The sequence below is a fragment of the Leucopleurus acutus genome (assembly GCF_964270905.1).
Source record: "Leucopleurus acutus genome assembly, chromosome: 17".
Classification (NCBI taxonomy): domain Eukaryota; kingdom Metazoa; phylum Chordata; class Mammalia; order Artiodactyla; family Delphinidae; genus Leucopleurus; species Leucopleurus acutus.
Genome location: NC_139159.1, coordinates 52,444,928 through 52,461,815, shown reverse-complemented (window position 1 = coordinate 52,461,815; position 16,888 = coordinate 52,444,928). Strand labels below are relative to the sequence as shown.

Here is a 16,888-nt window from a genome sequence, read left to right as displayed (position 1 = left end):
AAAATTGTGTGGGGGGATGAAACTGAGCAGGACCATGTGGGGCTCCTGGGCATGGAAGCCCTTCTGTCCCCCATTTCTTGTAGGGAATAGACTGTAGCCTCTATGACCTTCCCTGAGTTCCAAAGGGCAAGTTCAAACAGTTGCTAATCAGGGAAGGGAGGGGATGCAGAGACAAGGGAGGAGAAGCCAAGAAACAGTAGTGTAGCCTTGGGACAGGATCCTGGTTCTGCATTGAGTGATACATATAACAGTATCTTTGAGCTCTTCTGCAGAACTAAAACCCCCAACAGATGGAAGATGTTAACTACTTGATGAAGCATTCTTCATTCCAGAGAGAAGGTCAGTTTGATAACCTTGAGAACCACAGTCACTCATCAGGAGGCCACCTGAGGCCAGATGAAAGGAATGCAGGTCCTACACACACCCTGATCCTTATCAGCAACCCCACCCTTGAACCACTGCTACAAAACTCCAAATCCCCCCCCCCCCCCCCCCCCGGGGTTGGGACACAAAATTTTCAGGGCATTAGCCTGCTGTCTCCGCCTTTGCCTGGCAAAGCAATAAAGCTGTTCGTTTCTACTTCACCCAAAACTCTGTCTCTGAGATTCCATTTGGCACCAGCGCACAGAGGCCGAGTTTCAGCATTCGGGGTGGGGGGCAGTAGAATGAGCGAGTGGAAGGATTTCTACATTTCTCTACCCAAAGCTAATTGAACACAGAGTCTCTCTTAACATCTGGTCCCCAGTGCCCATCATAAAGCCTGTGTCAGGGTAGGAACTCAAAAGTGAATGTGCTTATGAAGGAGTGAATGAATGAGTGAAACAAGAGAAATTTTGAAGGGCACAGGATTGAAACCAACGAATAACATTTGCTTTCCTACAGTTTCTGTTTGAGATTTGCGTCCTGCAGCTAGCACAGATGGCCCTGAGATTGCAATTCTCTTTACGTATTTACTCTGTTCCCACTTGTTCTCACTCTCTCCCCACGCCCACCCTACCCCCCACCAGGAATGGTCATGAATCACAAATAACTCCACTATTCCCTTAAGCATCTGCCTCTGATCACAGTGTGAGTCCGCCAATCTTGTAATAGACTCCAGAAGTGTTTTCCTTGGGTTAAAAAATTCATCAAAATTAATACTAAATTGAAAAGGGAAAGTTCACAGTGAGCTAGCTGTCGTGTGTAAGTGAAACATGAATGCAGTCTGGAAAATAATAAGTTCTCTATTCTCTGAACTTTGTGTAAAGCAAGAAAAGAGGGTGAAAGGGCCGCTTTCCTACTCCCACCTATCACCTAAGGCCAATTTAATTTACAAATTGATATAAATTTGCCTTGTTTGTATGACGGACAAATCCTCCTGTTGGGCTACTCCCCACAGGCCTGCAAGCTCTGTATTTGCCCAGCCTCAAGACTGAAGAAAGAGCCTGGAGTAGGCAACAGAGACATCAGTGGTTTAAGAAACGGAGGATCTTACACATCTGAAGCGCGGTCCTGGAGCGACATCCCACCGTGTGCAGCTGAGGGCCTGCAGGACACAGCAACAGTCTTTGCTACCAGGAGAGAGGGAGGTTACCAGTTATAAGGGGAATTGACTTCAGGTTGGCTCATCAGTTACCAGGGAAACCAGCAGAGGAGCACGCCCCCTCCCATTCCCTTTGATAAGCTATCGTAGTAGAGATGTTTTGATTTAAAGATTCGAACAATCACCAGCTGGGGCTGGGGGCAAGGATGTAAACTTTTACTGACTAGGCTCCATGATTAAGAGGGCAGGTCCGTCGTGAGCAGGTGTAGGTGGAGCAGCATTGCTCAAGCAGGGGATATACAGAGAGCAGAACAGCCGCTCGGGTGGCCTCACCATTCACCTCCAAACTGAAATAGGCGTAGAAATGAAGAAAGGAGCTACAGATTTGAGTGGAATATTAGTGGTTACTGAGCTCATGAGGGGTGAGGCATTCTGGGGCCTGGAGTAAAGGAAGGAAGCGACACTGCATAGGACTGGGAACACCGGGCAACTGCGTAGGAAGCTCATTCAGTGACAACCATGCCATCTTCAGCCTTGTCACTCAAAGTGGTCTGCATACCTGCAACATTGGCATCCCCTGGGAGCTTGTTAGGACGCCGACTCCCAGGCCCCTCCCCAGTCCTACTGAATCAGAGTCTGCAGTTTAACAAGGTCCTCAGGTGGCTCACGTGGACCTTAAAGCTTGAGAGGCTTTCCCCTAAATCATAGCGTTCAAAGTGTCTACTGAGCTCAGATTAACTCACTTTAGGCTCACTTTAGAATTTATTATCCAGATTGGGACATTTGTGAGGGTGAAAAAGCGGTGTTAAAATAATTGTCCAAGAGGGAGGGGATATAGGTATACATACAGCTGATTCACTTCATTGTATGGCAGAAACTAACCCAACATTGTAAAGCAATTTTATTCCAATTAAAAAAAAAAATTCTGAACCAGGCCAGGACAGTCCTAGGCAGAATAAGACATATGATCATCCTAACACAGGCAACCCCAGAACCAGCAGGCAATAAAATGGTGTCGGGCGGACCTGCAACATGATTATAAGGGATTTGGCTTGAGGTAGACAGTGAGATCCAGGGCCTTATGGAAAAGGGTGACAAAGGCTTATAGAAAGACAACTGGGTTCAATACTTGGCTCTACTGGCTCTGCCATTTGGGGAACTCACTCAACTGCTCTAAGCCTCAGTTTGCTCTTTGGTAAAACAGTCATCATAGGACCGATATAGTAGGTATAACACTTACTGCTCAATACTATTGTATGTGTGATATTACATTCCTTTGATCCCTAAATTAAACTGAATCTTCTCCAAGTCTCCCCCCACAAAACAGGCAGGGAATTTAATCTGAGCATTATTAGAACTCCCTCCAACTTCCAAGATTAGGAAATTGACGGTTTATTTTACAATCCACGACATGTGAGAAAGACCCTTCATGTTTGGTTCAGACTTCAATTCAGGGAACATGTTGAGGCTTCTTGTCCACGTCCTTACATAAGCTGAAAAAGACACACCTGTTGCTTTTGTGCCGGGAGAGGGAATAACTGAAGGAGCTAAATCATCAGCTTGGCTGGAGAGTATGTGAAGCTTAAGTGGAAGGATTTGAGTAAGGGGTTTTGAGTAGGATCAGGGACAGTTCATCCATTGTAGCGGGAGGAAGGAATCTGTGTGTCCACCCTGCTGTGTCTGTGATTGTCTTGGTGTGAACTCCTTCCTGTTCATTCCTTTGTCTTGCATTTTCTCTTTTCCTCTTAAGATTTTTTCTTACCACTTCTATGTCTCTATTATTAATTTAAAGTGACTATTTCACCATTGCATACTTTTCATAAATATAAGAGCATTGCATTTGACTTGATTGTATTTCCTGAGGGTCACTGAACCCCAATAGGGAAAAAAAAGAAAGTTCTGGACTTAGTGAATTTGATACATTTACACCATCTGCAACCAGGTTATGTCAGCTATGGGAAATGGACTTAATGACCAAAGAAGTGTTGCCAAGCAAAATGCTGTGACATCCTTCTTTAATATGAAGATAAAAATTGTTTGAAATTAGTGTATTATTTGTATGCAAAGTGAGGCTGCCAAGGCTCTTGAAAACAGTTTATTTTCTATCCTGTTTATTCTATTAATATACTAAGCAAACTCTTTTTTCTAGATAGTGCCAAAGTAAACTTTTGCCCAGGCTGTATCTGTTTTCTCATGATTCTCTGAATTAATAAGGTTTATTAAGTTCCAAACAGATATACTGACTGGTGCAGAGATGTCATCAGACTCAGTTCTACCTCATGATTGGGTCCTGAGTGACCAGCTGAGACCTGTTAGCTTAGATGCTATATTTCTGATGGACGCCACTGATGTTTTTTAATAACGTTCATGTCTCAATCAAATGCCAAGAGATTCATGGGTTTGGGCGTAATAATTTCTGCTGTGCTGCTGCACAGTTGTAGAACCTGACTGGGAGCCATAACCCCTCCACCTCCATGTTGACCTCCTGTAGGAGACTGAATAATGGTTCCCCAAAATATCAGATCCTAATCCCTGGAATCTGAAAATATTTCCTTATAAAGAAAGAGGGCCCTTGCAGATGTGATGAGGGATCTTGCTGTGGGGATTTCATCCTAGTGGGCCTTAAATGCCATCACAAGTGTCTTTATAAGAGAGCGGCAGGGAGAGGGTACACACAGAGAAGAGGAGGCAATGAGACCAGGGAAGCAGAGATTAGAGTGATGCAGAGTTACTAGAAGCTGGAAGATGCAAGGAAAGTACCCTCCAAAGGCGCGGGAGGGAGAACAACCCTGCTGACATCTTGATAACAGACTTCTGGCCTCCAGATCTGTGAAAGAATACACTTCTGTTGTTTTAAGTCACCGAGTTCGTGGTAATTGTACAGGAGTCATGAGAAACGAATATGCTCCCTTTTCCTTATCTCCAGAGAATATCTGAACTAGACTTAAGTGCATCAGAGAGAGGAAAAGTGGCTGGAATTTTAGCTGCTTGCCTTAGTAGTTCCTTCTGCTTTAGTGGCAAAAGGAACAGGATGAGGGGAGGGAATCTGAGAACAGGACTCAGGTCTCTGGCTCTTACCCTTTAGCTCTGTGACTTAGAGTGTTTAAAATCTCGGATCCTTAGTTTTGCCTGAAAATGAGAAGGTTCAACTTGATTAAAAGATTTTCAAATGTTGTTTACAGATTCCATTATGACTTTTTGTTTTAATCTCAATATTAAAACACATATGTTGAATTCTTTGAACATTTTAATAGTTTTAAACACTCAAATATATCATGTGTTAATTAGCAACACTTTGAAGACCAATTGTGTAATAAACTCTGCCTCCAGCTTAGTTTATTTTGGTGTTGACCACAGAATACCGCTTCTCATTCTGCCTATGTTTAATTCAATGATTCTCATCGAGGGACGACAACAGAATACCCTAGGGTTGCTTTGCCAAAAAACTCCAGAAATCCAGGCCCATCCTAAGATATTCTGATTTAGTAGGTTTTAGTATTCTGCAAAAGACTTAAATACTACAGAACAATCTGGAGAACCAACATAGACCATCGCTCTTTTTATCACCCTTCCCCCAAACCATTCAGTTGGCGCTAATATCCTGTCCTACACGGTATCTTGTTCAACATGGAACACTTTTATCAGTGAAGATTGAAGATCTTTGATTTCGTCTTTGATTTGGTCTTCAGTATCTGTTATTATGGAACTCGTACCCAGACCTGTCCTTCTCTTGGTATAGGCTCCCACTACCCCCATTTGGACCACCACTATGGCCTTCTAACTCATCTCCCTCTCTCTAGCATCCAGGCCTCACACTCACTCTATCACCATTCCTAAACACAATTTTCATTTCATGACTCTGAGAAGCAAGGCAAGGCAAGTCCATAAACCTCAGCCTGGCATTCAAGGTCTTGTGACACCAGATTCCTATTTATTCCCTTATTTTCTTTAGCTTTACAACCTGAGCCTTCTTCTTTTACTTCTTAAACAGTTTTTAAAGATTTTTTTTTGATGTGGACCATGTTTAAAGTCTTTACTGAACTTGTTACATTACTGCTTCTGTTTCATATTTTGGTTTTTTGGCCGCCAGGCATGTGGAATCTTAGCTCCCTAACCAGGGATCCAACCCACACCCACTGCACTGCAAGGTGAAGTCTTAACAACCGGACTGCCAGGGAAGTCCCTGAGCCCTCTTCCTTAAAAAAACTTTTTTTTATTCACTCTTCACCCTCACATGCTACTCTAATGCCATCATTTACAATGATCTCTACATGTACAAATACGTTTATCTTCCTCTGTACTCTGCAGGGCCTGGTTCTGGTTCAAATGTCACTATTTCAGCCTATGCTATCTGTTTCCTTCTGTGAATGGGCTATTAGAACTTATTTTCAACTATACAAACGGTACTGGAAATATTTTTTTGGATATAGTGCATAGGTATTTCAGGGCTCTCCAAAGGACAGGGAGTTTTCCTTATCATTCTACCCACCTTTTCGTACCCTACCCTGCCCATAAAGTCTTTCCCAACTCTTTCATCCCATGTCGGTTTCCCTTTTTCTTTTTGCCTTTCTACTCTCCTTAGTCTCACTCAGCCTTCACACCTGGTCCTGGTTTACCTTGTAGTGTTTCCCAACATTGTCACATATTAGAAGCACCTGAACAGATTTAAAAAGATTTAAAACATCAACTAAGGTCAAGGTTTTACATTTAAAAACTGTTATTCTCAACAAGCAACTGGAGAAAAGTTCTCGACCACACAGTATTTATAGGCTATGTTTGGGACTAGCACCTTATGTTCATTATGCTACCAAATCTAATAAGGATGAATGATAGTGCATTACAGGGCTTCCCTGGTGGCACAGTGGTTGAGAATCTGCCTGCCAATGCAGGGGACACGGGTTCGAGTCCTGGTCCGGGAGGATCCCACATGCCGCGGAGCAACTAGGCCCGTGAGCCACAACTACTGAGCCTGAGCGTCTGGAGCCTGTGCTCCGCCACGAGAGAGGCCGCGACAGTAAGAGAGAGGCCCGTGCACCGCGATGAAGAGTGGCCCCCGCTTGCCACAACTAGAGACAGCCCTCGCACAAGAAACGAAGACCCAACACAGCAAAAATAAATAAATAAATAAATAAATAAACTCCTACCCCCAACATCTTCTTTAAAAAAAAAAAAATAGTGCATCACAACCTACTTGCAAACAGTGTGTCTTAACCACAGGTACTTGCCTTTCCAGATCGGGGCGTTTCTCAGACTGCAGTGGACCGCATCTCTCTTGATGGGCAACAGGCGCCATCTTGACTACTGAATCACACGTCAACATCTCTGGGTGGCTCATTAGATCCTCTATGATCTAACCCACATTATCTGCTCTCCACTCTCCCTCAACGCGCAAACCCTCAGAAAGAACAAATGAGATGCGTGAAAACTAGTGTCTTTTACAAATTGCCAGCATGAAGTTTGTGCATCTTTACTCATCAGGGTCACTTTACCGCTTCGCTGCTCCTCAAAATGCAAACCTCTCTCTGGTAAACTCCATCTAAAAGCTGGCTGCGGCACTTCCCTGATGGCGCAGTGCTTGGGAGTCTGCCTGCCAATGCAGGGGACGTGGGTTCGATTCCCTGGTCCGGGAAGTTGCCACATGCCGCAGAGCAACAGTTGTGGCCCGTGTGCCACAACTACTAAGCCTGAGCTCTAGAACCCTCGAGTCACAACTACTGAGCCCGCTCGCCTGGAGCCTGTGCTCCGCAACAAGAGAAGCCACCGCAGTGAAAAGACCGCGCACCACAACAAAGAGTAGCACCCGTTCAATGCAACTAGAGAAAGCCTGCGCGCAGCAACGAAGACCCAATGCAACCCAAAATAAATAAGTAAAAAAAAAAAAAATTAAAGAAAATAAAATAAAAAATAAAAGTTGGGTGCACTTGATCATCTTTGGTGCCAATTCTTATGGTAGACTTTGTAAGCCTTTCAGACATTCATGAAATTGTTCTTTTTTGTGTGCTACAGTTGGGGGTGGGTAGAGAACAGAGAGCTAGTGCTTCTTTTACATATTAATAATGAACTTTTCTAGTTCCAGAGCCTGGAGTTTCCGGTTCATTTTAATAAAGTAAGTTATATTAACTGTTTTGTCATCATGTTACTACAGCTATCCAGTACTGTTTTGAACCTATTCTTGTTACAAAGAACGGGTATATAGGGTTTCCCTTGTATTTAAAAAAAAAAAAAGTATGCCAAACTTCTCCAACAATCTGGAATTTTATTCCGTCCATATACATGCATAGTAACAACATTTGTTGAGAAATTATTTCTATCAGAAGTAGAACATTATCTCTGTGATCACCAGGTGCAGTATTGCTACTCTTATATTTAAATAGATCTTATATATGAATTAAATTCATACTTGCAGCATTGCGTTTAGGGTTTCGATTTAGACTGTGCCTTTCAAAAGATAAAACCGATTAATACTACCTCATTACTTACAATACTGCTTCCAGTAATTTTGTTCATTCTTATAAAGTATTGCATTTAACAGCAAAGTTTAAAAATTGAGACAGAGCTGCATCAGCGAAAGAAAATACAAGTACTCTACAAGAAAAAAATCGCCGTCTTCATTTAACATACATGTTTCAGATTAAGAAAATGGACAGAAACATACGGCTACATACAAATGCAAAGCCTAGTTACTAAGAGACTGTATCTGCTAAAATATAAAGTGCAAACGGAGCCTGATTATCCAAGAACTGAAATCTTAAGGCGAACTTATAGCACGTGTATTTAGAACATCTTTGCAAGTTATATTTTAGCATATACATATATCTGCAACAGCATATAAGAAGAAATCAAGATACACAAGTGCTTTGGAAGCTATTTCTAAAATGCTTTTCTGTATTGTTTGTGACTATTTTCTTTAAAAGCTACTATACAGTGCAAACCATATATGCTACACAATAACTATACAATAACATTACAAATGACTTTAATATAAAGTTTTTAAATAAAAAATAACATAACCACAGCTATGAATACTGCTGGTAAAATAAATTAATTTTCTTTTAAAATGGCACCAATAATACACTTTACTAATGGACTGTAATGAAATTACACCTTAAGTCTTCAACTCAGCCATAATGAATTGTCTCCTGATTGCCCAGATGTAATTCAAACAGCTTTCTTTTTCTTTTTTTTTTTTTTTTTTCTGTACTGGGTAGAACAACATACTAAACACTGGTACCAAAGGTGAGTGATGTTTATTTATTTTGTGATTTCATTTGACATGTTCTGCTGCATGTGATGAGCAATAAAACTTCTTGTGAGTTATAAAGTTTGAGAGGTTGTTGAACTGGATGTCACACAGCCGGCAATATTTCCCACTGGTTGGAGCCTGGGTGGAGCCATTCACACCTTTAGCTATACTAGACAACTGGTCCTCTGTGGAGGGAATTCCTGGGGAGACGTTCTCGTTCGTGGCTAATGGGTTCTCCGAGATCCAGGAGGGAGATTTGCGGCTGTCTTCATGCTGAGGATTCTGGGCAATGTTCTCTTGCTGTGGGTTGGCGGCAGGGCGCTCGTCTTGCTTCAGTCCACCATTCACTATGACCATGCCTCGATTTTTGGGCAACAACGGCAGGGAATCTTTCTTCGGCACAGCGCACCCATTGGAAGAAGCCTGGCTTTTGGGAGATTCATTTTCCGCGTTTGTGCTTTGGTCCACGTCAGCGTTACGGTTGACAAGAGAACCAGAAATATAATCACTTGGCTTTATTCCATAATAAGGAGAGAGCTGGTCGGCTCCTTTTGCCTTCTTTATTGCTCCAGGGTACAGGCATTGTGGAAGAAACAAATGTTTGTTTTCCTCTTTTGTCGCAATGAGCTGAGCGGCTTCACTGAAGACTTTCAGGCCCTGCAGGGTTGCTAAGTGGGATGAAAATAAGTTTCCGTTGGGGGAAGGCTGCTTCAGATTCCCGTTTTTCTCACATTTTATGATGCTTCTTTCATAGCTGACATCGGGGCTGTTTCGTTCGCTTTCTGGATTCGGAAACACTTTGCTGTCGAGCGGAGCCAGGTCATTACGCTGGTGTGCAGTGACCGGGCAGAAATTCTGCTTGTGGGCCAGGTAGTTTTCTACCTTGTTGAAACTGATCTTACACACAGTGCACTCATGGTAGTCCAGCAGCCTTTTGGGAGATGCAGTCGTCCGCTCAGACTGGGATAAACACTTTTTGCTGAGATCTATGGGCACGTCCATCTCTAGGCAGGAAACACTGGAATGAGTAGTGTCACATTTGGAAACCGGAACACACTTGTTAATCGTGAGGGACGTTTCCAAGTGCTTTGAGACAATTCCTGGAAAGATATCACATCTTGGATGGTAGCACTCTCCCAGCCCTTCCGTGGGTTCTTGAGTGGAGGTACAAGGATTGCTGAGGTTGGCTACGTCGAGAAATCGCTGTTGGACTAGCGGAGGCCTTTGCTCCTGTTCAGGAAGACACATCTCATACATCTTCCTGCGCTTGCGCGTACGCATGGTTCTCTGCACGGCAGGCACTTTGTTGGAAGCTGACCTCTTGAGCGGAGGGTCGTGGCGCGTAGCACAGTAATACTGTTTGTGGACCATGTATGTTTCGTGCCGGCTGAAAGTAATGTTGCAAGCTTCACAGGTAGTCTTATTTGGGTCACTTTCCCCATCCACTAAGGGGACACTGGGATTTTTCACATCAACAGGTTTTCCATTAATTTTATCATCATTGCTGTTGGGGGTGGAGAGCTTCTTAGCTTGAATGGAAAAGTCCTTGTCGTGGCCCTTCCCATTTGGCCCAATTAAATCTAAAACAGTGGAAGAATTGATGCAGGGTGTTTGAAGAAGTGGATTCTCAGGATCAGCAGAATGAGCGGCTGGATTGAGAAGGTTTATGGAGGTTTGGCCAGTGTTGGGACTCACGGCCTCAGGCATCTTTTCTGAAACACCAGGGAACTCTGGGGACTTGGCCATCTGCTGCCATCGGCTGCTGCAGTAATGTTTTTTGTGCACTAGATAATTATCCAAATTATTGAATGTTATGTTACACTCAAAACAGGTAGCCCCTTTGGGCATCAAGGGGCTGTAAATGACGGGAGGGTAGCTACTACTTCCGTGCCTCAGTCGCCGATGTACCAGTTCAGACATCTTGGCTAAGATCTCTGAAGCTTGAGGGACCATTGTGATATCTTGGGGAAAAGCAAACTGAGATAGAAAGGGTCCCACGGGGAAAGAAGGCCCAATATTAGGCTGAACTGGAGATGAGGCAAGTCTTGGACTAGAGGGCTCAGACTTTATTTTCGTGTAAGAAAAGCTTTGTTTATTTGTTGCAGACTGAATTTCGGGTCTCTGGTTAGTGAGAAAGAGCTGAGTCTTTTTCTCACACTTGTCCAGCTCCGTGTCAGAGCTCGCATCTTTAGTCTGCATGGCCTTTTGGCTCTGGGGGAGTTCACTTCTGGTCAGCAGGTCTGTGGCTGGCTGTAAGCTGTCTTCGGTTCCACTTGGAGAGTGTTCCATGTCACTTTCTCTGGGCAGTTTGCTGCCAGGGACATGGAGCTCCTGGTGCTGCAATAACTCCCTCTGAGTCTGGAAGCCGAAGTGGCAGTGATTGCATCGGAAGGCAGCTTGAGTGAGATGGGAGAACAGGTGTTGGTGAAAGTTGATCACAGAATCAGCAGTGTAGCTACAGACGGTGCATTTTAGACTAGCACCAGGGGGGAGGAATTCTTCCATTTTCACTCCTGGAGGAACATACAAAATCAGAATACTGAGAACCACACATATTGGTTTTCTAATGATATGAACCGTTACTAATGACCTCATGTGTCCAACACAGCAGAAACGAACTGAAATCTTTCGGAATCTTATTTGTGATAGTAACGTTTTTCTTGTGACGTCCTTCACCATAGATGATGATAATAACAGCCCTTTATGGTTTCCAAAGCACTTTCATGAATATTATTGCATTGTAGTGGGATAGGCATCATTGTTTCAATTTTACAGGTCGGGAAACACATGCAAGGAGGCTAAAGGAATTGATTATGGTCATAAAGCTATTCAGTGATGGATCCATGACTAAACTTCAGATTTTATAATTTCTAATCCAATAACCTTCTTACCACAGCACTATGCGCTACATTAGGAAGAAGCAGGCATTCGTTAGAGTTGATAGTGATAATCTATGTGCAAATCAAATAAATCTTAGTGCATTTAGTGTACCAGATTAGGTCTTTATTCAAAAGAATCCAAATAGAAACCATTTTCTAAAGTAATTAATAACCTACTAATTTATCTTTGGTACAAATTTAGAATTTTATTCATTGGTTTTGCTGAACATGGTTTACCTCTATCCAGGGCTGATATTGGTACCAGTACATTCATGTAGTCATTTAGGACCGACACCCATGCTGATTGGTCATGGCCTGTTTTTAGTCAGTTATTAAATATTTTGAATATCACCACTGACTGGTGGGTAAGCCTCAATGCAATATTGTGATTTACAAGGAATATGTATTTGATCATTCTGATGAGTAAAATCTATTTCTCATATATATTTGGTCTTTATCCTTGGCTCCCAGCTCCCAGCTTCTAAAACTCTTGGAGTTTCCTGTGATAAGAGTGATAAAGGTGTCTTTGTTACGTTACTGAGGTGACTTTTGGAAAGCCCTTAGGTAACCTAAGGATGGGTGGTTGTTAGGAGAAGCAATCTTGTGATTACAGGGGTTGGAACTTTCATTCTTCCCCTCCTCCACTTCTGGGAAGAGGGGCTAGAGATGAAGTTCAATTGCCAATGGCCAATAACTTAATCAATCCTGCCTATGTAATGAAGCCGCCATAAAGCCCCCCAAAAAACAGAGTTCAGAGAGCATCTCAGTTGGTAAACATGTGGAGATCTGGGGAGAGTGGCAGGCTCTGAGAGCACTTGGAAGCACCTTGCCTGTTCCCCAAACCTAGCCCTATGCACCTCATCCATCTGGCTGTTCCTGAGTTATATCCTTTTATAATAAAGCAGTATCTGGTGAGCAAATGGGTTTTCTGAGTTCCGGGAGACACTCTAGCAAAGCAGTCAAACCAAGGGGGTGTCTTGGCGACCTCTGATTTATAGCCGACTGGTCAGAAGCACAAAAGACTAAAGTCTGCATTGGGGTGGCGGTGGGGGAGTCACTCTTGTAGGACTGACCCCTTAATCTGGGGAATTTAATGCTCTCCCTGCATAGTGTCAGAATTGAGTGGAGTTGCATTGCAAGACACTCAGTGGGGGTCTGAAGAATTACTTGGTCGGGGGGACCCCTTCCCCTGTGAATTGGAATCAGGATCTGGATACTTTTACTTACTCAGGTCAACTCTTGTTCCCATTTGTTGGCATATGGTTACATCAGGCTTGGTTCCTCCTCTCTGCCCTCTAGACTTAAATGAGAATTGTCTTTTCTATTTATAAGATGAAAATATGGCAGAGAGATAGAGATAAAAGGGGACTTCTTTTATTTGTCTCCTTTTCTCCTTGGCTAATCCAATACTCATTTTCCTATTGAGCTGGGAAGATCCCTCTATCTCTATTTTTGTTTTGCGCGTGACTTTACACTCACCATGTGAGACAACCAACCTGTTTCTGCCTCCCCTGCTTTATCACCTCATAAAGACAGCTCTTTGTAGGGAGAGGGAAGAGAATAAGTAGAAAGGAAACAGCTTATTTTTATAGGTGCAAAGACAAAAGCTTGCACTGTACTAGAGCACTGGAGGTTGGAGTTAGTTTTTTTAAACTGAGCACCTATTTCCATTTTTAATTATTCAACCCAAGCAAAACAGCAAAGGAAGTCACCCGGAGGTGACTTACAAGTTTCATATTCTGAATAACTATGATTCCCAAACCTTGGTTTGCCCTATCCAAGAATGTTCAAAGAAATATCTAAAATTAATATAATTCTGTACATTTGATTCATTTCAGTTGTTTTTAAAATATAGGAATTAGAATACTATGTATGATACTGACAACAATTGGGCATACAATTCCAAAATAAATGGGAATAGTTGCCACCTTGCTCTCAAGAACAGGCTTAAAAAAAAAAAAAAGAAAAAGAAACTTGTTTTTCAGCATAATTACTTTAGTTGAGAAAAAACTAGAATGATTTAGCCTGTAAACTGAGCACTGTAAGTCGTTAGAAAATAATTCAGACCCAAGTCCTTTGAAATAGAGTATACTTGTTCGTGACAAAAGGTAATAACCAGCTGGTCCAGCAAGTTTAAGTTTGATTTTACAGATAGATAGAGATGTATGAATGTACGTATATATGTAGAGAAAGAATAGGGTCTCCTGGAGTAGAAGAAGAAACAAGAGAGGCACTCACCACTGTGTGAGTTCATGTGCATTTCTAGAGCTCGGGCATTTGAAAAGCTCTTGGTGCACTGTGGGAAGGGGCACATACTGGAAATCTGAGGAGTGCTGTCTTCGTTTTCCTCTGACACTGGAGCAGTTTCTCTTTGTCTCCCACTGCAATAGTACATCAAATGGGCTTGCAGATTCCGCTCACTCCGATACCAGATGCCACAGGACTTGCAAGGGAATATATCCTCTGCAGGCAGAAACACAGGGACACGTTAGCTGCTGCCCACTTGGAGCCAACCACGGGTAAAGCAGCATTTGGTTCAGTTTTTCTCAGAGTCTGCTCCCAGGTTATGAATTAGGCAATCAGACAGGGGCTAGTGCAGTCTTGGGTGTTGTTCCACAGTACAGGACTATTTTTAAAGAAATGTTCCACTTAATGCAGTTTACCTTCCCACAGACTCTTTAGAAAGTGGTACTCTAGGAGAATCCCAACATAAAGCAAAAGAGATTAATCCTAAATTGTTTATACTGTATTTACAGTTTAGAAAAATAGGCATTTATAAATAGCAATGTGAATTGGTTTATCTGCTTGGTTAAAAGGTAAGGGATCTAATGGCTGAACTAAAGTTAGCTTTGATGCCAACTCCTGACATCATTGGTCCATTTAGTAAATTAATCACAGAGTACCTCCTTAGTGCCAGATCTATGCTGAGTTGGGTGTAAAACAAAATGAGAGACCAAACAGCTGTTGTTAAGGAGCTTAGATCTCCTGGGGCTGGTTAACAAGTTGTTCGTTTGTTCGTTACATTAGAATGTGATGACCACACACAGTGATGGAGGTACTTGAAGAAGTCAGAGAAGGATTTAGAGGGAAGATGATGACATGCCTTAGCTGCCTTGTGAAGGATGAAATTAAGCTAGTCAGGTGGAGAAGAGGATTGTGTCCTCCTAATCAAGGGATCAGCTATGGGAGCCTGAGAGAGGGACTGGGTGGAGGCTGGGAGGCTATTCTGTAATCTCAGGCAAGGGGCTGGGAGAGATGAGGTTGTAGAAGTCAGGGACAGACTACCAAAGGCCCTGTCAGCTGTTTTAAGTTTAGATTTCTATCTCAATGGTTATGGAAAATGACTGAATCATTTCAAGCAATAGACTGACAGAATCAGCTATGATATAATCCTAACAGTGGAGTTTTGAAGGTAGTGAATTTGGAAGGAAGACTTACGACTGGTAGGAGACAACTGCAGTAATCTAAGTGAAATATGACAGAATTTAAGTTGTAGCTAATAGTCATGTACTATTTGTTAAGTCATGCTATAATATGTATGATATGTATTTCTCATGTATTCATTCATGGAAGATTTCTCTCTCTGTGTTTTCCCCTCATTCATTAATAGGTGAAGAATGTGAGGTTGAGTAACTTGCCATTATCATGCAACTGGGTGAACTGGGATTGGAAAACCCTGGTGTAAACACTCTTCCATAATGCCTCAATGAAAGGGGGACAGAGAGAAGCAAAGTTATACTGAGGAAGCAGAACTGACTGGAAGTGATGACCACTACTTTGCAATTAGATGTTAGAGCAGAAGGTAAGGTTTCTCCTTGGTGCCTAGACTTCTTGTTGGCATTTCTGTGTTAAGGGATGTTTTCATTCATCTCTACAGGGAATAGAAGACAGATGGGTGATGAATTCAGGCTGGGGCACATATGGAGTGACTAAATCTGACACTGTATTGTGCAAACTTGGCACTTTTGTAGTGCCTCTGATCAGAGGGATGGCAGATAACACTGTAAACTGGGATTAATCCAGGCACACTGGGGCATATGGTCACAGTAGATATGTGGGAGTGGATATTTCTGTGAGAAAGAGACAGGAACATTGCAAAGATGGCAAGAGAGGTCTGAAACTCGCCAGAAACAGCTGGACTTGTGATTTATAAACTGTTAATGTATAGTGAGTTGGAACACATGATAGTGAAGGAGTTGGCTCAGGAGATCCTGTTGAAGGAGAGAAGGAGAAAAGTAAGGACCAAATCCTAGCGAATGAGAAGTAAGGACAGCAGGTACAATACAGAATTTTAAAATACAATTTAATTACAAAATTATATACTACTGCTGTTTATTATTTAGTCCCTCCCACCCAAGTTTTAGTTACATTTATACTTTTCAGAGGCCCAGTGTATAGTAAAGGGTTTATTTTTCAGGATGACTTTAACTGATTAACTAATTTAAGAATGAGAACAAAGCCTGTATGCATCTATGGTGATATATTTGGGATTAATAGTTATCTTGCTATAGAAAGCAAACAGAGTATTCCTTCAAATATAATTAGAATTAACATTCACACACTGGAGTGTCACAATAATATAAGATACTCCTAGAATAGGTGGTAACAAAATCATTTTGCCTCAGTTTCAAGTTGGGTCCATGTTATTTCAAGTTCCTCACTATTCAAATCAAACTAAAGATTCAGTAAACAAAACAACTCCATTTACATTAAGGAAATTCAGAAATAGTAGCTTGGGTTGTGTACACTGAATCCACTGGTTGGATGCAGAGTAATTCCAGATACACCTGAGAAGTTCTTCATTCTAAAGGATGCTGTTACAGCAAGAACATAATTACTGCTGAATATATATGTATGTATATATGTATACATATATAATATCAAGACATGATTGTAGTCTCTAGACTTCTGCATCATTCAAAGTCTCAGGGATTTTCAAGGACATTTTTGACTCAATGCAATGTTTCACTTGCCACTGGCTTTAGAATCTATTCTCCTCTTAAGATGTACTCACGTTTTCTCACAGAGCTAGATAAAAGCAGAGCAGAGTCTAGAATTCTGATCTTGGGACTCCTAGATCACTGATTTTATGTCAAGGAAATACAAACTAAGTTCAATAGTCCTTTTAACAGACTATAATCACAAAGGTATATTTGCCAGGGCACGTTTTAAAATTCTCCATATAAAGTATTCTAAGATTATACGTATTTTTCTTTCTCTTCTCTTTATTTTGTTTTACATTAG

At 42.0% G+C, this 16,888-nt stretch overlaps 1 protein-coding gene across 2 annotated transcripts in view; it reads right to left on the bottom strand.

The window, feature by feature from the left end:
* Positions 1-8,587: 8,587 nt before the first annotated feature.
* ZFPM2 (zinc finger protein, FOG family member 2) overlaps positions 8,588-16,888 on the bottom strand; it is a gene marked incomplete at its 5' end in the record, with an annotated part of 459,715 nt that continues 451,414 nt past the window's right edge. For both annotated transcript variants that reach the window (XM_082858416.1, XM_082858417.1), the window contains 2 exons: positions 8,588-11,278; positions 13,883-14,107. In XM_082858416.1, the coding sequence (XP_082714542.1) occupies positions 8,787-11,278; positions 13,883-14,107 (2,717 nt within the window). In that variant the 3' untranslated portion in view covers positions 8,588-8,786. The remainder of the gene's footprint in view (positions 11,279-13,882; positions 14,108-16,888) is intronic.